General features: G+C 36.0%; 1 protein-coding gene across 1 annotated transcript in view; it reads left to right on the top strand.

The window, feature by feature from the left end:
* Window positions 1-11,191: 11,191 nt before the first annotated feature.
* Window positions 11,192-18,838, top strand: part of tmtopsb (teleost multiple tissue opsin b) — a 28,390-nt gene continuing 20,743 nt past the window's right edge. The window contains exons 1-2 of the mRNA XM_043225648.1: window positions 11,192-12,047; window positions 16,356-16,684. Coding sequence (XP_043081583.1) covers window positions 11,684-12,047; window positions 16,356-16,684 — 693 coding nt within the window. The 5' untranslated portion in view covers window positions 11,192-11,683. The remainder of the gene's footprint in view (window positions 12,048-16,355; window positions 16,685-18,838) is intronic.

Consider the following 18,838-nt stretch of genomic DNA (forward strand, 5'->3'; position numbering starts at 1 on the left):
GTTTTATCTATCTTTCATCACGCATTCTGTTTCATTGAACTTTGAAGTAAACTGTTTCTGTTGAAACTTTCAATCATTTCAGCCACTTTTATTTAATTAATTAATTTTTTTGGGGGGGCGAATTATTTTTGTGTTCCTGGTTTTATTAATGGCATCTCCAAAGTGTTTATAATCAGAAATATTTTTGTGTGTGTGTGTTGTTTTTCAGTTTTTAAACTAAACAAAAAAAAAATCATTGGACTGCCATTGTAAACGTGTTTTTGAAGAATGTATATTTTCAGAGACTAAATACTACATTTTATTGAATACCAGTGAAACATGTCATATTCACACCACAAATGCTTCCTAACAGAATGATTTTTTTTTTATATGTATAACTCTGTTGCCATTGGTTAGCTGAACAGATAGCCCCACCCCAAAATAACCCAATTGGTTGAGCCTGTTGCTATCTTAGGCTGGTCGGAATGTTCAAACAAACAGCAAGTTTTAATAATGCTGCCAGTTTAAAGAGTGGCAGCACTTTTTGGAGAAGTCAAACGATTTGCTTGAATGGAATAGAGGAAGGTTTTTTTTTAATCTTTTTTAATCAAAAATATTCAGATCACCAACATTTTAAAATCCTAATATGCTATGTGCTAATAAACACAGCATGAGTCATACAGTCTAGCCATTTTATGAAGTTATGATGTAACATTTCATGTGAAGCGAAAAGAAAAAGTAATATTTTTTTCTGTCTTGTATTGTAAAAGGCCTGAGGAGTAGACAGAGGCCATTGAGTGACATTTTCTTTGCACTTTAATGTCTGATGGTCAGACTTTAGACATTAACGTTTGGGGGGGGAGGGACACAAATGTGAGGGTGCAGGTGGCTCGTCTTAAGATAAGACCACGGCTGTAGTTCAAACAGCTTTACACCTATCAATTCCCAAACTGTCATTTTCATAGCTACAGATAACTGCGGGTTACTAAACACGCTCCGCTTCTCTACTCCCCTCCCTCCTTGATGAAAAGCCGACAGCAAATTAATTTACACCTTGATGACAAACAGATACAAACGCACCCATCAAAGTTCTTGGTTATCTCTGAAATGTGTGACGTAATACGTGTTTATCATTCAGTCTGCCTCTCTGACTTAGTCATCGTCTTCTCCTGTTTCACCTCTCATTAAGCAGAAGCCTTTGGCCCAAGCACCGACTTTGGGTCGGACGTGTTTGTTTTCTTCATTCTGCGCTCTGTGGTGTGAAATTCTAAGTACTTTCCTTTTCACCTCTGCTCATCCACGTCCACTGGGCTTTTTTAAAATTTATGTCATAATAATTAGTTTCCGTGTAACACCAGTGTGAAAAGGACTTTATGTCGTCTTGATGCATGTTTTTTCAGTATTCTTTTTATTGAGGTTAATAAAGCATCACCATATATGCTGCATCTTTATTTAAACACGCACAGCATGTGTGTAGTTGGTTTAGGTTTTACCTGTGTGTTTTGGACCAGCTAGAAGAACAGCTTTATAAACATGCTAAATAATGTCTTGACATTATGTTGAAATTAAAATTAAGGTAATGAAAGTTAACATTAACAATGTCTTTTAAATTGCTTGCTTTTTCTTGCTTCTTTTCTTTCTGTCTTTCTAGCATTCTGTGTATTTTGTCTGATATTCTTTCTATTTACGCTCTATCTTTCTTGCTTGCTTTTTTGTTTTCTTGCTGTCTATTGCTGTTTATCTATCATCTATATTTATTGATTCTTTTGTTATTTCCATTTTTCTGGTGTTCTGTCCATCTTACTGTTTTTAGACAAACTTTACTTTTATGAATTTTCTATAAATTTCAGTTTGCATTCCTGTCCTGTTTGTGGTCTCAGTTTACGGTAAGTAATTTTCAGTTAATGAACCGAATGCGTTCTGTATGAACCAAGATCACATTATGTTTTTCTCAGATCAGAAATTAAATTCTCAAAACTAATTTTTCAGCTATTTGAACATCCATTGTGTGGTTTTGAGCAATGCACATACAAAATCAAGGATGATTTGGAAATGCACCAAAATGAAAAACTGTATATGGTCATTTTCCAAATATTTAGCATGCATCTTACTAAAATATTAGCAATTTATTAGTAGTAATTAATTTTCATTTCTAATCTGGGAAATGCACCAAAGCATTTGAGAAAAACTGTAATAAAAACAATTAATGTCTTAATGAAAATGTAAAATGCAGAAATGTTTCTTTAAGGGATCATGGACAAAAAAATATAAATAGCTCACTCTAAAACAACAGAGGTCAACGGAAAGTCCCCTCTTTTTCTATCTCTGTGGCCATTCTCCCTTTTCCGGGTGGTGTTTAATGGAGACAGATGCCTGTAATGGGCTGTGGAAATGGACACAGATGCATCACTAAACAAAGTTGCACATCAGCGTCTGAGATGGTCATGAAAAATCACAGAGGGACTTCTTTAAACATGAATAATGACTGCTGAGCACCCCCATCTCTTTCTGACCTCAAGCTTCTGTATTACCATCGGGGACAGACTGAATACAGTGCATCCACCTTGTTCTCTGTCTCCCTACTTAGTCATTATTAGGCATTAGAGTTCTCGAGTAGGTAACTAAGCAAGTGCACGACAGGGAATTTGCGTTAAGGGTGGGATACGTGTTCGTTGTGGGATGGCCTCCAAGCTCAGGGTGAAATGATGATTCATGCCATAGTGACTTGCATAGACCCCGCCAAGGTTAAGTGCCATTTTGTTGATTTTACCGTATTACCACACACCCTGCTACAGTTTCACCGGCTCAGCTGCACATGAAAGCAACTCATCAAAAGTTCTCAATGCCCCCATCAAGTAAAGATGAAAGGCACAGTCTACTTACGTATTTTCTTTCACTTTAATTTGAGCTGTAAAATGATGCTCAATGTACGTGCGTTATCTGAATATCGCTCATAAATTCATATTCGGTTTTATAAACCAATATAAAGAAAAAAAGAGCTTGACAGACTTTATTATTTTAACTTTATTACAGACATTATTATTTTAATATTATTATTTTAAAATGAAAACTTTAATGCAGTGACAAAATTGTTTCATTGTCTTTGAGTTTGAACAATGTGAAGCTTCAGTTCTAGCTCCGTTCTGATACGGGGAAAAAAATTCGAGTTGTCACCCCATATATGTGGGTAAAGAGCAATTAATCTTCTATATTTCTCACCCTAGAGATGTGTTAAGACTGCGATCCCTATATTATCACTGAATGGAAAAAGCAATGTGAACATCTGCAAAATATTTAATTTTATGTTCCACTGAAGAAAGAAAAAAAGGTTTGAAATGACAATAGTAATTTTTTTGGTGAACTATCCCTTTAAGTTAAATTCGTCAGACTGGGAATGATTTCCGCCACATTATCAGTCACAAGAGAGGAATTTGAAGTAGATCAAACTTATGTGTTTTGTGACTCATACTTTGGTGAGTCTGTGTCACCTCACCTTGCCCGCTTCGTTCCAGACCCTACTCATAATGGTGATTTATGTATGCACTTTCTCTTTTCTCCTACAGTAATTGACAATGTGATGAATGGCTTTGGAAAAGAAGGCAAGGCGCTCCAGCAGAACGGTAGTTTGTTCTTCTTGACTAGGAAGCGGACTCCGGTGTCCTTTAAAAAGTGAGTGTTGCATTCATTTGCAGATAGCTGTGTGGAATGGACAATCAGTGGCTGACAGCGAGGCAGATTTCTCTTTGGTCAGTTCAAAATTTGAAAGGCAGGAAACTTAAATCTAGTTGAATGAATCTGTCAAAATACACAGCACTTAAACTGATGATTTAAATCATGAGTCCTAATTAAGCATTGAGCCTGTTGAGATGCTTTAGTCTTTATACTGAAAAACCGACATGCAACACTAAGTATGATAAACAAAAAAATTGAATGATCTCAGAAAGAACACTTTTCTCAAAATGAGCTAACTTTACTGAATCATTTTCAGGAGTTTCAGGCCAAAAGAATATTATTAAGATGTTTAATAATGTACTGCCTTTTCCCTCAGAGGACACTTTAATGCTTTTAAATAGCTTTTCAATGTCTATTGAACCGCATTTGTGAAGGATAGCTCAGTGCTATCACTTTTGATCATTATTGAATTTTCTTCAAGGCTGGCACTGTCATTATTGGAAAATCTTTACAGTATATTGTGCAATTTTGTCTGCAGAGACTGGAACAAAAATGAATCAGTCACTTTGAATAAAAATGTCTGCTAAGTGACATGTATGTTTAAGTAAGCAGAGATGCAATGTCTGATGTATCTGAGATCTTCTCAGGGCACATTTCTCTTGCCCATACATCCCTGTGCATTCATACACACACACACACAAATAAATATTCACATACACACTCCATCTGTCTTGCCGGATATTTAGCAGTATGACCAGATATATTCAGCGTCACATTAGTGTCACCTCTTCATCATACCACAGAATGGATCCGTCGATGTCAAATAACCTCAGTGGCTTTCAAAATGAAAAAAAAGTACATTTAAGACATTTGCTGGCATGCTAAAAACTTTCTGGCGTAAATTCAGTAGCACTTTGCACACAGCATTTACTACTTAAAATCAGCATTTATCTCATTAACCTAACTTAAACACTCACTAACTTAACCATATGCTACATTTACTGAAATACTGAATATTCCAACTTTAGCTTGAGCTCAATAAACGGCGTTTCTGGAATAATGTTGATCACAAAAAAAAAATAAATTTACTTTAAATTGCCATTGCCTTTTGTTTTTGAGAACACATTTTGTTATAGACATGCCAGAATGATGGCAGCATGTGTGTTGATTGCTCTAAAGTTGTCATGGCAGCACATGCTAATGTCAACGAATGGCTTTGCTTTTTCTTGCATCATTTCAATGGCTTGTGAATTGGCAGACGTGATTGTCTGAACAGCTAAAGAGAGGGTATGTGGTATGCAAATCTTTATTATATATATATATATATATATATATATATATATATATATATATATATATATATATATATATATATATATATATATAATGCTATATGTTGAATTCAACAATGCATGATTTTTTAATATTCTAATATGTGATTTTCGCTATAATATTTAATTTGAGACAATCTTAAGATATTAGACAAAAAAACATATACACTACTCTCTACCCAAGGTCTGTTACCACCAAATTATTATTTTAAAATCAAAACTTTAATGCAGTGACAAAATCGTTAGCTCCATTTTGTGACACATTTGAGAAAAAAAAACTTCTCACCCCATATTTGTGTGTAAAAAGTCACAATTAATCTTCTATATTTCTCACCCTAGAGATGTGTTAAGACAGCACCAATGTTACCATGCATACATTGCATGTAAGTTTCTGCACAAATGACAGCTTGACTCTGCAACACTTTATGAAAAGCAACAGGATGTAAAACAGGGGGCTGAAGTGAATGTATCAGCTGTGATGCTGTGATTGGTTCCCAGTGGCTTTGGAGAAGAGTGGCACCCCCAGCATAGCTGACATAGCTCAGAAGAACATGATTAATGGTGGAAATGACATCCTTTTGACCTCTCAAGCTTCACTTTACTGTTATTCCCCCAATCAAATCTCCTCCTGTATGGGCCCGTACCCCAGGGGAAGCAGGGAGAGTGGGAGCTGACGACTCCCATATGCTGTGCTGTAGGTTTGGGCCTGAAAGTGATTTCCTGTGTCTGGATGGAAGCGATAAGTATGTTGTTATCTACACCGTGGCATTAGATCTGGGGCCTAAGGAAAGGAAAGTTTGTCATCAAACTGAATTTGCTGTCACTATGGAATATTTTTTTAGTGTAGATTAATCGCATCCAACATAAATGTTTTTGATTACATTATATATGTATGTTTACTGTGTATATTTATAATGTATATATAAATACACACACATGCATGTTTATATTTCAGACAAAATGTTGTTTATAAATATACAAATTAAGTGTTTGTTTGCATAATATATGTGTGTGTGTTTTGTTTATATTTATTACGTATATATAAATACACATGCTTACAATATGCATTTTAAAAATATTTATATGTCTATATATGTCAAACCCCCGCACTGTTTGTGTTTATTTTCATACCTCCTGAGCCATGTGTGACCTAGTTTCAGTCTTGTGTTAATTGTGTCATTATGTTCAGGTGTGTCTCGTCATTAACTCCCCTTTATAAGTTAGATTCTGTTCAGTGTTAGTTTGACCTCATTTTTTGTCACCTAAAATATTGTTTGTTCTAATGAATTCACGGTTCGGATTCGTTTTGAGTTCAAAAGTGAATTTTATTGTGAAATTAAGTTGTCCTTGTATGCAAACTCTAGCAGTATTGACCCAGAACAACAATATTTAGCTTCACTGTGTACGTTGACCTGGTGTCACCAATCTGAGGTCATTCTTGAGGTGGCCTTCTGAACATCACATGATTGTCTAATTTCGGTTATATAGGTTTGAATTTTTAAAATATTATTATTCAAGCAGCTTTATTTTCAGGGTTATGGCAGGTCACAGTCTATAGATGATTGGATGTCTTTTATCGTACCTGCAGACCTGTGAACGTTTTACATCAGCCTTAACGCTTAACCTTTCCATTTCTTTAATCGTAGGAAGTTTATGTTTACGTGTGAGGGTGCATACAAAGCAGAGATGACCTGTAAAGCTGCCATGACGCTTGTATGTCATCTGTGCATGTGTTTGAGGTAATGAGAGATTGAAGAAGCTAATCAAGACTACATAAAACAAATCCCTCAGAGCCTCTTCACCTCACTCATGTCCACCCATATGATCTAATCAGACCTCATTATTATGACCTTGGCCGGCATGCTCCACGCTGAGGAAATTCAATATACAGCAGTCTCCCAGCTGATAGCATACCGGATGGATTTCATATCATGTTAGAAAGAACCGTACCGGCGTGATGAGAAATGGAGATGTTTTGGTGAAAATCAGGCAGTGTGAGGGGGAAACATGTCCCTCTGTTCTTATTTGACATGAGCGGTTGGTTTCGCTTCTCTTATTCAGCATTTCTCTTGGGCTCCATCCGAAATGGCAGAGGTCCGTGGAAAATTTCAGAACTGAGAGCAAAAGTCTCACTGCAGAACCATGACAAGCAATATGACAACAGCATTTGTTGACTTTTTCGTTTGGTGACATTTGTTGAAGTCTCCTTGGTCTTCATTCTCAAATATTCACTTTAGTCTTCTGAGTCACATGATCCTTCGGAAATCTTTCTAATATGCTGATGCGGTGCTCAAGACACATTTCTTATTATTAATGTTGGAAATAGACGTAGTTGTGCTTGATATGGAAATGAAACGCTTTACTATGAATAGTAAAGTTGTAAGTTGTTGATCATGGCATTTATAAATGTAATCAAGAATTTTATTAAAGTTTATTATTTGGAAATGATGATATGGTGATATGACATGGATGGAGGGGAGAGGCAGAAAAATAAGAGAGGAAAAAAAGGAAGGTGCAATTATGATATTTTGCACCAGTGAATCATTCTCAATAAAACCAAGGATGCACAGCATATTTGCAAATAAATCATGTTCAATTTGATTTCATGTTGAAAATAATTTTTCATCAGGAAGAATTTTGTCTGTCTCAGATTTCCATGTGTGTACAGGGATTTGGTCTGAACATGGCAGTTATAGCGTGTGGAATAAAGCTTCAATGTACTGGTTACCCAAGAGCTTCAGATAGTTTATTGAGTGTATCAAAGCATTGTTCATGTGTTTGTTTACAGAGCTTCTCTGACTTCACTAAACTTTATTGCTTTGGGCTGTTGTGCAATCATGGATAAGCCTCTTGTGTTATCATAGTCCACACTGATGGTTTTGGTGAATTATTTTTTGCTTGGTATCTAGTTGAAACCAAGACCTAACTAAATCAAATCAGGTTGGGTTTCTTATGGGTAATCTCTTCTGCTGGTTTCCGTCTTCTCTTTTTCTCCTTTCTCATGGCCATGTTTTAAAGTATCTGGCTTTCCTGAACAATGCAGCTTTTTCTGCCCTGTTATTCTGAGCCTGTGCATGCAAAGGGACATTTTAGTGTACTTTGTAACCCTGTCACGATTCACTGTGGGACTATTGGAAGAGACCATCTTGAGACATAAGGCAGCGTTGATGGAAATTTGTTGCGACAGTCACTGTTCACACATACGATGCACTTAAAAAAGGGAGATGTGGCTTGTTGGTTTGTTGCAAAGACCCATGGGATGATTGGCATAGTGAAACATAGTTTAGAAAGATGGTGTTTAGGCTTGTCATTGACCTTTGGCAGCAACATTCTTGATCTTCTCAAGGTTGGAGACTAGATTTACCAGCCAGGATCCAATTTGAAAGCACTGAAATACATTTAAAATGTACTGAAAAGAAATAATATTACAATTATGTGCAGTTTTGTCATAGATGTTATACATATTTTTAAATAACAAATACATAATATACATATTTCTTAGTAATAGTTTTGTGGAAATTGTGGTACACTTTTTAGAATTTGATTAAAAAATGTATTAATTCGTCTCCTCTGTTTCTCTCCTCGTCACTTAAGCGCCTTTTTGGAAAATATTGACTTACAGACAAATGGCAGATGGACTATTTTGTTGATGACTTTTATACTTTTCTGGACCTTGACGGTGTTTATTACTTGGAAGTCAATGGGAGTCAAAACCCTTTCAGTTTTCATGCAAAATATATTCAATTGTATCCTGAATAAATGACAAATTGGTATGGGATCACACAGGGCCTAATGATTTAATGACAAAAATTTTCATTTAGAGTAAGCAGGACGACTGTCTGGAACCAGCTTCCTGAAGAGATCAGATGTGCTGAAACATTAGTCACTTTTAAATCCAGACTCAAAACTCATCTGTTTAGTTGTGCATTTACAGAATGAGCACTGTGCTGCGTCCGAACTGTGCTACTTTGCTTCTTTTATTTAAACTGTTTTAATCTCTTTTTGCTTTAAATTCAATTTATCTTAAATCAGTGTTTTTATTTTATTTTAATTTCTTTTATTGTTATTTAAACCTTGTAATTATTTTATTTCCTCTTTTGTAAAGCACTTTGAATTACCATTGTGTATGAAATGTGCTATATAAATAAACTTGCCTTGCCTTGCCTTGCCTAAGCAATTAAGAGGTAATATTGGTGAAAATACCCTCATGCATGGTTTTTTTTTTTTTTGTTCTTTTTTTTAGCTCATTCTCAGTCCATGTCTGTCCCTTTCTTAAGTGTTTGGATGGTATTTTATTGTTGTCTTGCACTTGTATCACTCTTATTATCAGGCTTTTTTTCTGCAAGAAATCCTAAAACACCTCCGGTGTGATGGTGAATACAGTCTAATGGATTTGTGGAGCTTGTGTGGATGTGATTGCATTTGAATGAATGCACGTTCATGTGTTAATGTGTAAGAGAAGAAGCTAAACAACACATAAACCAAATCCCACTCTATCCGGAGGCCTCTTCACCTCACTCATGTCCACCCATATGAACTAATCAAACTTCATAATTACGACCTTGAGCGGTGCACCGCACACAGAGCAAATTCAATAAACTGCAGCCTCCCAGCTGATAGCACACTGGAAGGATGGATTTCTTTTGTAATGGTGTTGCCATTCCAACATTATGAAAAAAACATATCTTTTTAGAGATGACATGTAGGGACAAAAGATGAAAACATATTCATATAATCAATGAGTACTTCAACTGGTTTTCACACCTACCATTGGTTCAATCGAACTCACATTCAGCTGATGATTGCAAATGTTAGATAATGTTTTGTGGAAGTCATAATCATTGTGGAAGATCCATAAACTGACCCCCATAACCGCATTACACAAACTGCACAGTAAGAATCCAGGTTAGGATAAAAGGTAAATCAATGCTGATTTTAAACAGTTAGAAGTAGTTTATTAAAGGAGTCATGGTCTTAAAAATCAAACTTTTGCTGATCAGCACTTTAAAATGCCGCACACCACAAGTTATCTGAACATTTTTCTTAATCAAACATTCTTTTATCTTCCACCAGAGGAGCTAGAGAGTTCATGATGCACCAGACTTCACTATTTAAAGGAGGCCACAGAAAATGTTCCCCTTTTGTGGAGCAAGGTCCACTTAGATGTTCTTCAATTTTTTTTTTTTTTTTTAAACATCCCTGATGAATTTGGCCCTCATGAGAGACACAATGAAATCCCACATCAATGGAATTGATTGTGGAGCAATTTTGGACACTCGTTGTAGAAAAAGGTAGATGATGGTGGAAATTGCTTTCCTGACCCCTCACCTGTGAAAAAGAATCCCTATGTAAAGGTAAATACGCTTAGGAAATGATTGACTGAAGCAAATAAAGAATCAGAAATGAACTCATCAGTGTGTTTTAATGAACTCTGTATTTAAGTCAATCTTGACAAGGGTATATGTTGTATTTTTGGAAAGTATAAAACTGACCATAAAATATATTCCTTAATCCCTATAGATGAAATCTATTTTTTTCTCAGAGTTTAATAAAGATCAAATGGATTATTGGAAATGAAATATATTGCCTGTATAGAAATTAAATTTTTGAGATTTTTGAGTCTGATAAAGCTCTCCTGGTACTTAGAAGTCATCTAAAAAACTGTTACAATCTTAAACAACAATTGATTTATTTACAAGTGTGTGTGTGTGTAGTAAAACATTTATTATGACTGTCATAATTTTAAGCATATTTTTTCCACCTTAAAAATTAAAATGCTCTAATTGTAAAATAATTCATATAATTAATTTGTAGTATTGTGTCAAGGAACAACCAATTGGTACAAAGTTAAATAACAGTTCTGCTTTATTTATTGCTTTAGTTTAATGAGTATTGCTATTTTGAGTAATTGTGTAATTATAATTTCTACATATAATGAATGTATAATTATAATGAAAACTTATTCATACTATTATTGTGAGAACATCTTTGATTAGCAGAATATCCTATGTTTCATGAATAAATCATAATAACTTTACAATAATTGACAGGAAAATCGAGCTTGCATATTTTCAGGTCTAAACATTCATGAGAGTGGAATGTGTTTGTTAGTTTGATTTCTCTACTATTTTGTGTAGTTTAAACTTTTCAAAAAAAGCAAGTCAGGTCACAAGAAAAATATGCATGTGGCTGTTTTTATTCAAGCTATAAATGTTAGTCTGACTTCACTGCATTATTAAAGGTTACTTCAAGTATAAATATCCCCTTATTTCCACATTTGTACTTTTACTGTGTAGACTCCAATATGCCTGGAATCGATCTTAGCCTTAGCACAGGTGCATTTTGATGAATTAACAAGGAATCAATTTAAGTGTCTTAAACGAAATAGGAGAGAGTGCTGTCGGCATATGAAGATCGGTGGCTTGAGACGTAGACGTCAGCCAGGCAGGGGGGTAATAAAAACTCCCATTCATCCCGAGGAGGGGCATAATTGGCTTGACCACATCTTGAAACCTCTATCTAGAGTCTATGAGGCAATCATAGATCACAGCGTTTAGCGTTTGGTGAACTCTAGTCCCACTAAAATAATGGGTTAGAAAACTCTACAAACTTGAAGGATTACACTGACTTTACAAAGCACAGACTCTCGTTTCAAAACCAAACTGATTAAATACTTTGCATAAACCATAATTAATGGTGCAATGATTGAGTCCAACGTAAGTCTGAGTTGCGCGTGGTGCGCTGGAGGAGGTGACGGGACGAGAGCGCACTTGGATGAGAATCACTCAGAACACAGTCTGAGTCCGACTGGACACTTGGTGGTCTCGGTGTGCCTTGGATTCATCGGAACTTTTGGGTTTCTCAACAACACGCTCGTTCTCATCCTGTTCTTTCGCTACAAAGTGCTGCGCTCGCCCATGAACTGTCTTCTGGTGAGCATCTCGGTGAGCGATCTGCTGGTGTGCGTCCTCGGCACGCCGTTCAGCTTCGCCGCCAGTACGCAGGGCCGGTGGCTCATCGGACGCGCGGGATGCGTGTGGTACGGCTTCATCAATTCGTTCCTGGGTGAGTCTGTATGTTGCAACGATAAACGATTAACGATTGAAGTACGCTTCGGAGTCATCTGCATAGGTTGGTTCTTTTGAGTCGCGCCTCGCAAGCGCGGCTACAGCGTAAAACCTTTTTTAAATGCTATGATGGCATTTGTGTGCTGGATGTTTAATACTACGGATGACGCTCTAAATGCGTATTAGAAATGTACTTGCAGCACGTTGCTTTGGGGCGTTTTAGGACCCTCCACGTATTGCGCTGTCATCAAAATGTTTTGTATTTCGAAGTAAAATCTATCAGTAACATTGCGTGTTAGCGAAGAGACAGATATCAAACATGACGCTTAAGTGTCTCTTTATATTTCCTCGTACCAACTTGATATGAACTTAATGGAATTCAGAGCGATATAAGCCTACTCACGTTTGATTAACCGACATAGTACCGTCGCTGCAGGCGTATTTCTTTAAAATCCTCCTTACCTGTGGGTAACCCACTCACACGTTAACACGGCAGCTATCATGTGCTGTCTTAGTTTTATAGACGTTATTGATATAATTTGTGTTGAGGTAAAAGCGTGTCTTTTCACAAGCTTCCTGTTAGACTCTTGCGCGCGCTGCTTTAGTCTTTTTCCTCGTCAGGGAGATGCTACTAAGCCCAAATCTGTTATCCAAAAGTTGTAGTAATATGAATATCACTGTGCATTCGAGTACACTGTTTGACAGTCGTGCCAGATTTACCTTTTAAGTCAGAAAGCTTATTGCATTATACGTTTAAAAAAATGAAATACATAAAACGGACACAAAAACGATTTTCAAGGAGTAAAAATATGCATTGTTGTCCTGCACTATAAACCTCAAAGCTGTCTAATCCAACATATAGGTTATGTTTACACATAATAAGAAGGCAGGATAGGCTACCTCCTCCTGCCCCTGCCTATAGATGGCAATCGGTTTAAATGGATGTTGTCTTGTTGACATTTTAAACTCCTAGTTTTGGATATGTGTTTTAGTTTGTGTTGTCTTTTTGGAAATGTAATACCAGCAAATTGTGATATTCTTTGTAGTGTAATGCCATAGCGTAGAAATAACATAGTATTAGCCTATCATTTTATAGCCTACCATTTGGTACCACACAGGGTGTTAAAAAGTACACAAAAAAAGTCAAACCCACTAAAGTTAATTGCTTCGTTGCACTTTTTTAGCCACTTGAAATTTGTTTGGGCATGATAAAAATAAAGACAACTCTTTAATGAGTTGCGCATTCATTAAATTGCCTAAGTAGAAATGACAAAATTGTGTAAACACAAACGATAAAAACATTTTTTTTTTTCTGACGGTGTACAATTAAAAAGACCCGCAAGTCTCATTAATTGGAAAGACCGTTAAATAAACACACCAAGAGCACGGAGACTTAATTCTTCTATATGATTAGGGTTTAGCACTTGACCTGAAGGTGAGGAGAGCTGTTATCGGGGAAATAAGATGTGCGCTGTCCTGCACTTGACCCATAAGAAAGTCTTGTAATGGGGGCAGAGATGGGTGTAGTGTTTCCATTGAGCAGGATAGCTGTTTGGTTATTAATTAACAAGTGCCACCTTTCTGGTGCCAGCAGCCCTTAAGATCAAGTATGTCTGTGTGATTATATGACAATCAATTTTAACATCAGTGTTTAAGAGCTTTATATGATCTACTTAGTAATTAAAGAATGTTGATGATGCATTGTAATTGTCAAAACCTCAATGAACGGTCAGGGTCCTCTGCTGAACAAAGCTGGATGATTCACCATTGGTTCAATAAAACTAGGCTCATGGGAGAACTAAGTGTGTTTTTATGGAGAAAACCTCTGTAATTGGTTCCACTCCTTGAAAGCCTGATGGCAACTGCCTCTCATTGCTTTGAAAAGGCTCATTACCTGCTTTCCTGATTAGCTGTCATCAGAAACTGCCATGCATCTGATGTAACACGCTTCTTTACTCATTCCCAATGTGTAATGCCATTATGATGTTAACTGTAAGAGGCGGACTATACACTTGTTTAGATTATTGCTATCTCCCTCGAATAAATTAAACTGATAAGGTGCTTATAAAAGCTGATACTTACAAGACAAAATAAATTTGAGCGTTTATTCTTTAAATCGTCAGTGCAGCAAACACATTGTCAGGCTTCATCCAGACGTGGAACATAATGTCAGTGCATATTTTATGAACGCACTCACATCGGGCAGAGAAAGATGACTGTATTAAGGTTCAAAATGTTCTTGAAACGTTCTTTATCAGGCTTATACAGTAGTTTAAATATTCAAGCTTATAGGCTCTTTGAACAACATAATTTTTGAGTCAAGGTCTTTCTAAGCAGCTTTTTTATGATTAGGATGGCAGGATTTTGTGGAGTTCATCTTCAAAACCACGAGAGACTGGAAACACAAGCGCATTTGAAAAAGTTTTGCATTTCTTTGCTGAAAGTTTTGTGAAATCTGATCTTTTGGATTTATATATTTAAAAGAAAAAAAAATCAGACTGATCTCTTGGCCGAATAGAAAGAACCTAAGCATAAGCATTAAATAAAACAGTGGCTTACAGTGTTACGTAGCATTTTCTGCATTAAGTTAATTAATAAATAGCGTTGTAACTTTACATTTTTGTCCTAAATATTGCAAGCTTTACAGTATTTGTCTCAACACATTTTCTTGTATATGTCTCCTGCAAATTAAAGTGATAGTTCACCTAAAAATACACATTTTGTGCCAATATTCTAAAATTGTATAACTTTATTTCTTCTTTGGAATATAAGACAATTTTTATGAAATGTCTCTGCCTTGTTTTTTGCCTAAGCATTGAAACTTGGAGTTAAGTGTTAATGATGATTCTATTAATTAGTCTTTATTTTTCACAAAATTGGTACTCAAATGACAGTACTGCAAAAACACTAAATGTGTTATTATTTATTATAGTATCAGCTTGGTTTCTTAATAACACACATCGTAATAATAATGCATATTCCCTTGTGCTATACCAAGAAACCCTGCAGTCAGGCACATCTCAAATGAGTGTGATCACATGCTCCTCACAGTTAAAATGACAGTGACATGATAGCTGCCTCCAGTTTCAGGTGTGATATTTGAAGATTTGCTTTGGTTTTGCTAGCATTATACAGTGGAAAAGGAGCAGAAAGCATAGCGTAACAAAAGCGGCCATTATGTACCAATCTGTATTGTGTAGTGCACTGATGTTTGCCTAGATAAGTTCTTAGAAGACTGTAAAGCTTCCAGATAAACACACACACACACACAAAAGCAGGTTTTGAAGGGAGATGAATATCACTTTGTAGTACTAAAAAAAGGTTGTAGAAATCATTTACCCAATAATTTGATAAAAATGTACCTTTAGACCATCCAAGATTTAGTATTTTCTTTAGAACAGATTTAGAGCAATTTAGCATTACGTCTTGTTCACCAGCTGATCCTTTGCAGTGAATAGGTGCCGTCAGAAAGACAGTTCAAACAGCTGATTAAATAATAACGTAATCCACTCCATTCGATTCTTACGGGGTGATAAGATGCCCTTTTTATTGCTCCATCCTAATTACCATCCTTAATATTGCTTTCTGCAATGAAAAAGTCATATTGTCTGAATCAGAAGAAAAATATGCACATAAGCACAATTTACAAGTAAAAAGTCTGAAACATTCTGTTACTGACAAAAACACACAGCTTTTGACTACACAAGATGTTAATTGATGAACTGGAGCAATGCTATGGATTATTGTGATGTTTTAACTCATCTACATCTTGAACGGCCTGTGAATACATTTTCAGCATATTTTTTTGGTAAACCATCCTTTAAATAATTTAAACTCAGAAATTGCTAGTAATTGTGTCTATCACTGAGAGATGATAAGCAGCATATTGAATTAAACAGGATATTTTTAAATCCTTTTTTACAGTGTAGAAAATCAAATCTTTCAATGATGACACCTATTATTATTATAATAAATAAATAAATGTAAAGTTCATATTAAACACGCAATTTAGAAAAAAAAAAACGAACAAAAAATAGCATTTTCTTGTAAAACATTTTCCATTAATGTTTATTTACAACTTACAACTATTTTTTACAGCCTGACAATGTAGCAAAATTCTTTTTTCACTGTAAAGCAAGGTTAACCCACAACACTGAACATGATGCACCCAATAAAGCTGCATATTTGGCCTTTTACCCAACATAAATACACCCCCTAAGGTAATAAGAATCTGTACACAGCCCAGAACAGCTATTACTATAACAGTGCATTGTGTTGTCTGTGTATCTTTCTTCTGTTTGTACAGGCGTCGTGTCTCTAATCTCCCTGGCGGTGCTGTCTTACGAGCGCTATTGCACCATGATGGGGGCCACGCAGGCCGACTCTACCAATTATAGAAAGGTGGCCATGGGTATTGCCTTCTCCTGGATATATTCCATGGTTTGGACTGTTCCACCGCTGTTTGGATGGAGCTGTTATGGTCCAGAGGGTCCCGGCACCACCTGCAGCGTCAACTGGGCCGCCAGGACTGCCAACAACATGTCTTACATCGTCTGTCTGTTTATCTTCTGCCTTATTCTCCCGTTTGTGGTAATTGTCTACAGCTATGGCAGACTCCTTCAGGCTATCACGCAGGTATGTGTCACAACCATTACTGTCTACTACAGCTGATGAGTTATTGATTTCAGAAAGGCTTTATGTCTCATATTACAGACCATTATGCCGGATTTGTAGAGACCTAGCTTGGATTAATTTCTTGAGTTACTGGTTGCACAATACATTTGGCCAGGCTTGGTAAGGTTAAATGATTAAATTAATTATTAAGTAAGTGTTCTAAAGAGATTGATCTTAAAGTTCAATGAAAGTTCAAATAAAGATCTATTTCACCCTAAAAATTATAACTCTGCCATCATTTATTCACCCTCAAGTTGTTCCAAACCTGTGTTGATATTTTAAAGAATGTTGGTAAATAAAACGTTGACGGTAACCATAGTATCTTCTTTTTTTAGCATATAATGGAAGTCAGTGGCTAACATCAACTATTATTAATTGCAATTATTTTTACACTTCTTTATTATACATTTGGCTTATATATATATATATATATATATATATATATATATATATATATATATATATATATATATATATATATATATATAGTGCCTATTTTTTTTTAAGTGCCATTTTTAATATTCCAGTTTTATCTTAGTGACTACAGGCAACAAAAGTATAGATCAAGGCATCTGCTTTCATATTTTATCATGAAGCATAATCATGGTGATGTATTAAAATGCATGTAATACAATATCAGAAAAAATACTTAAGTGAAAAAATTGTCCTTGACTCCTTCACGTTACATTGCAGCTCATTATCGTGAGAGAAAATGCAGCAAATGATTTATGCAACCTTCCACAAGAGAAACAATTACCTGGACTTTAACTTCAACTTTAATTAGCGTAATATTCACAAATTATTATGAGTTTTCTCAATGACCTTTTTGCACCATTAATTAACAAAATCACTCGGCAGTCTTCTCAACATGTGTTTCAAATTAAAAACAGTTTGAACATTTCGGCTCGCGGCAGTCTCCTGTCTGTGTTTCTTTATAATTTCCACCATACCAGAGGACGCCTGTTTAATTTTTTTCCCGACCGCTCACACCAAAGATGTCCTGCACTGTCCAGTGATCAACACCAGCAGTCAGCAACAAATTTAAATTATTCTCAATGTTTTGAAAAAACATCTTGAATGCAAATTAAGCAGCGCATTACGTCGGGAAGGAAGCAAATCATGTCAGAATTTGCATGGAGATGGGAAGAAAACATTTCAATTGAGTAGTTTTTATTTGATGTCCCCAGAGTGGCCCAATTTTCTGGAGTAAACAAAACACAAATGTATTCAAAGCTCCTGCAATTCTTTCCCTTCCTCCTGTCCCTTGCAGTGTGGGTGAGCTAACGGAGGCCATCAGCTGCTTACTTTAAATGCAACAAAGCGCTTTGATTTGCAACCAAATTACTTTCAATAGCAACAATGAATGAGAAATCTGCTTGGAAGCTCCATCTTCTCTACGTCTTAACAGACTACAATGTGTGAAATAGATGTTTCAGCACTTTTGATACACGCTGATGTTCAGAGGGAGTACGGAAATTAAAACATTCATGTTTATGTAAATTAGCCCTGCCTAAAATGGGCCATTGATGCTTTCGGAACCGAGAGATTCACCTTTTCAGACTGTGCCATTGCATTAATGTAAGCGCTTTCTTCATAGGTGTGCAAAAGCCCTGCTGCATCTCGTTCTGGTCTGAAGGTCATCTTCTGTATAGATTTCTGCACAATGTCATCCGCATTGAACTGTATGTGAAGCCGTGGTTATACTGTATAACAGTACTGTATGTAGGTCAAGATTTAGCGCTAGACATCAATGGTGTGATCTAACCTCAGTTGTGAAAACACCCTGCTTCTCTGACAGATACATGCTTGTGCAAGCAGATAACTTTAAGCCTGGGCTTGTGTTGATAGAAGCAGGAACAAAGGGAGGTCTTCTTAAGCCTGGGCAAAAATCATTTCCAATTAATGAGTTACTCTCACAAGGACGGAGAAAGGAAAACAAACCTTTAGAATAGACACCTCACTGGACTTACGACCTTGTAGTCGCCTTTTATTTAGCATTTCTCAGAAACCTTTATAAAATAAGCTAACTTTAGTGGAAGTTAAGTGAAGTGAATGGACGTAAATGCTTTGCAAAGACTGACAGGGAAGCAATAAAGTCTTTATTTTTGTATTCTT

This window comes from Puntigrus tetrazona, chromosome 24, assembly GCF_018831695.1.
Source record: "Puntigrus tetrazona isolate hp1 chromosome 24, ASM1883169v1, whole genome shotgun sequence".
Lineage (NCBI taxonomy): Eukaryota > Metazoa > Chordata > Actinopteri > Cypriniformes > Cyprinidae > Puntigrus > Puntigrus tetrazona.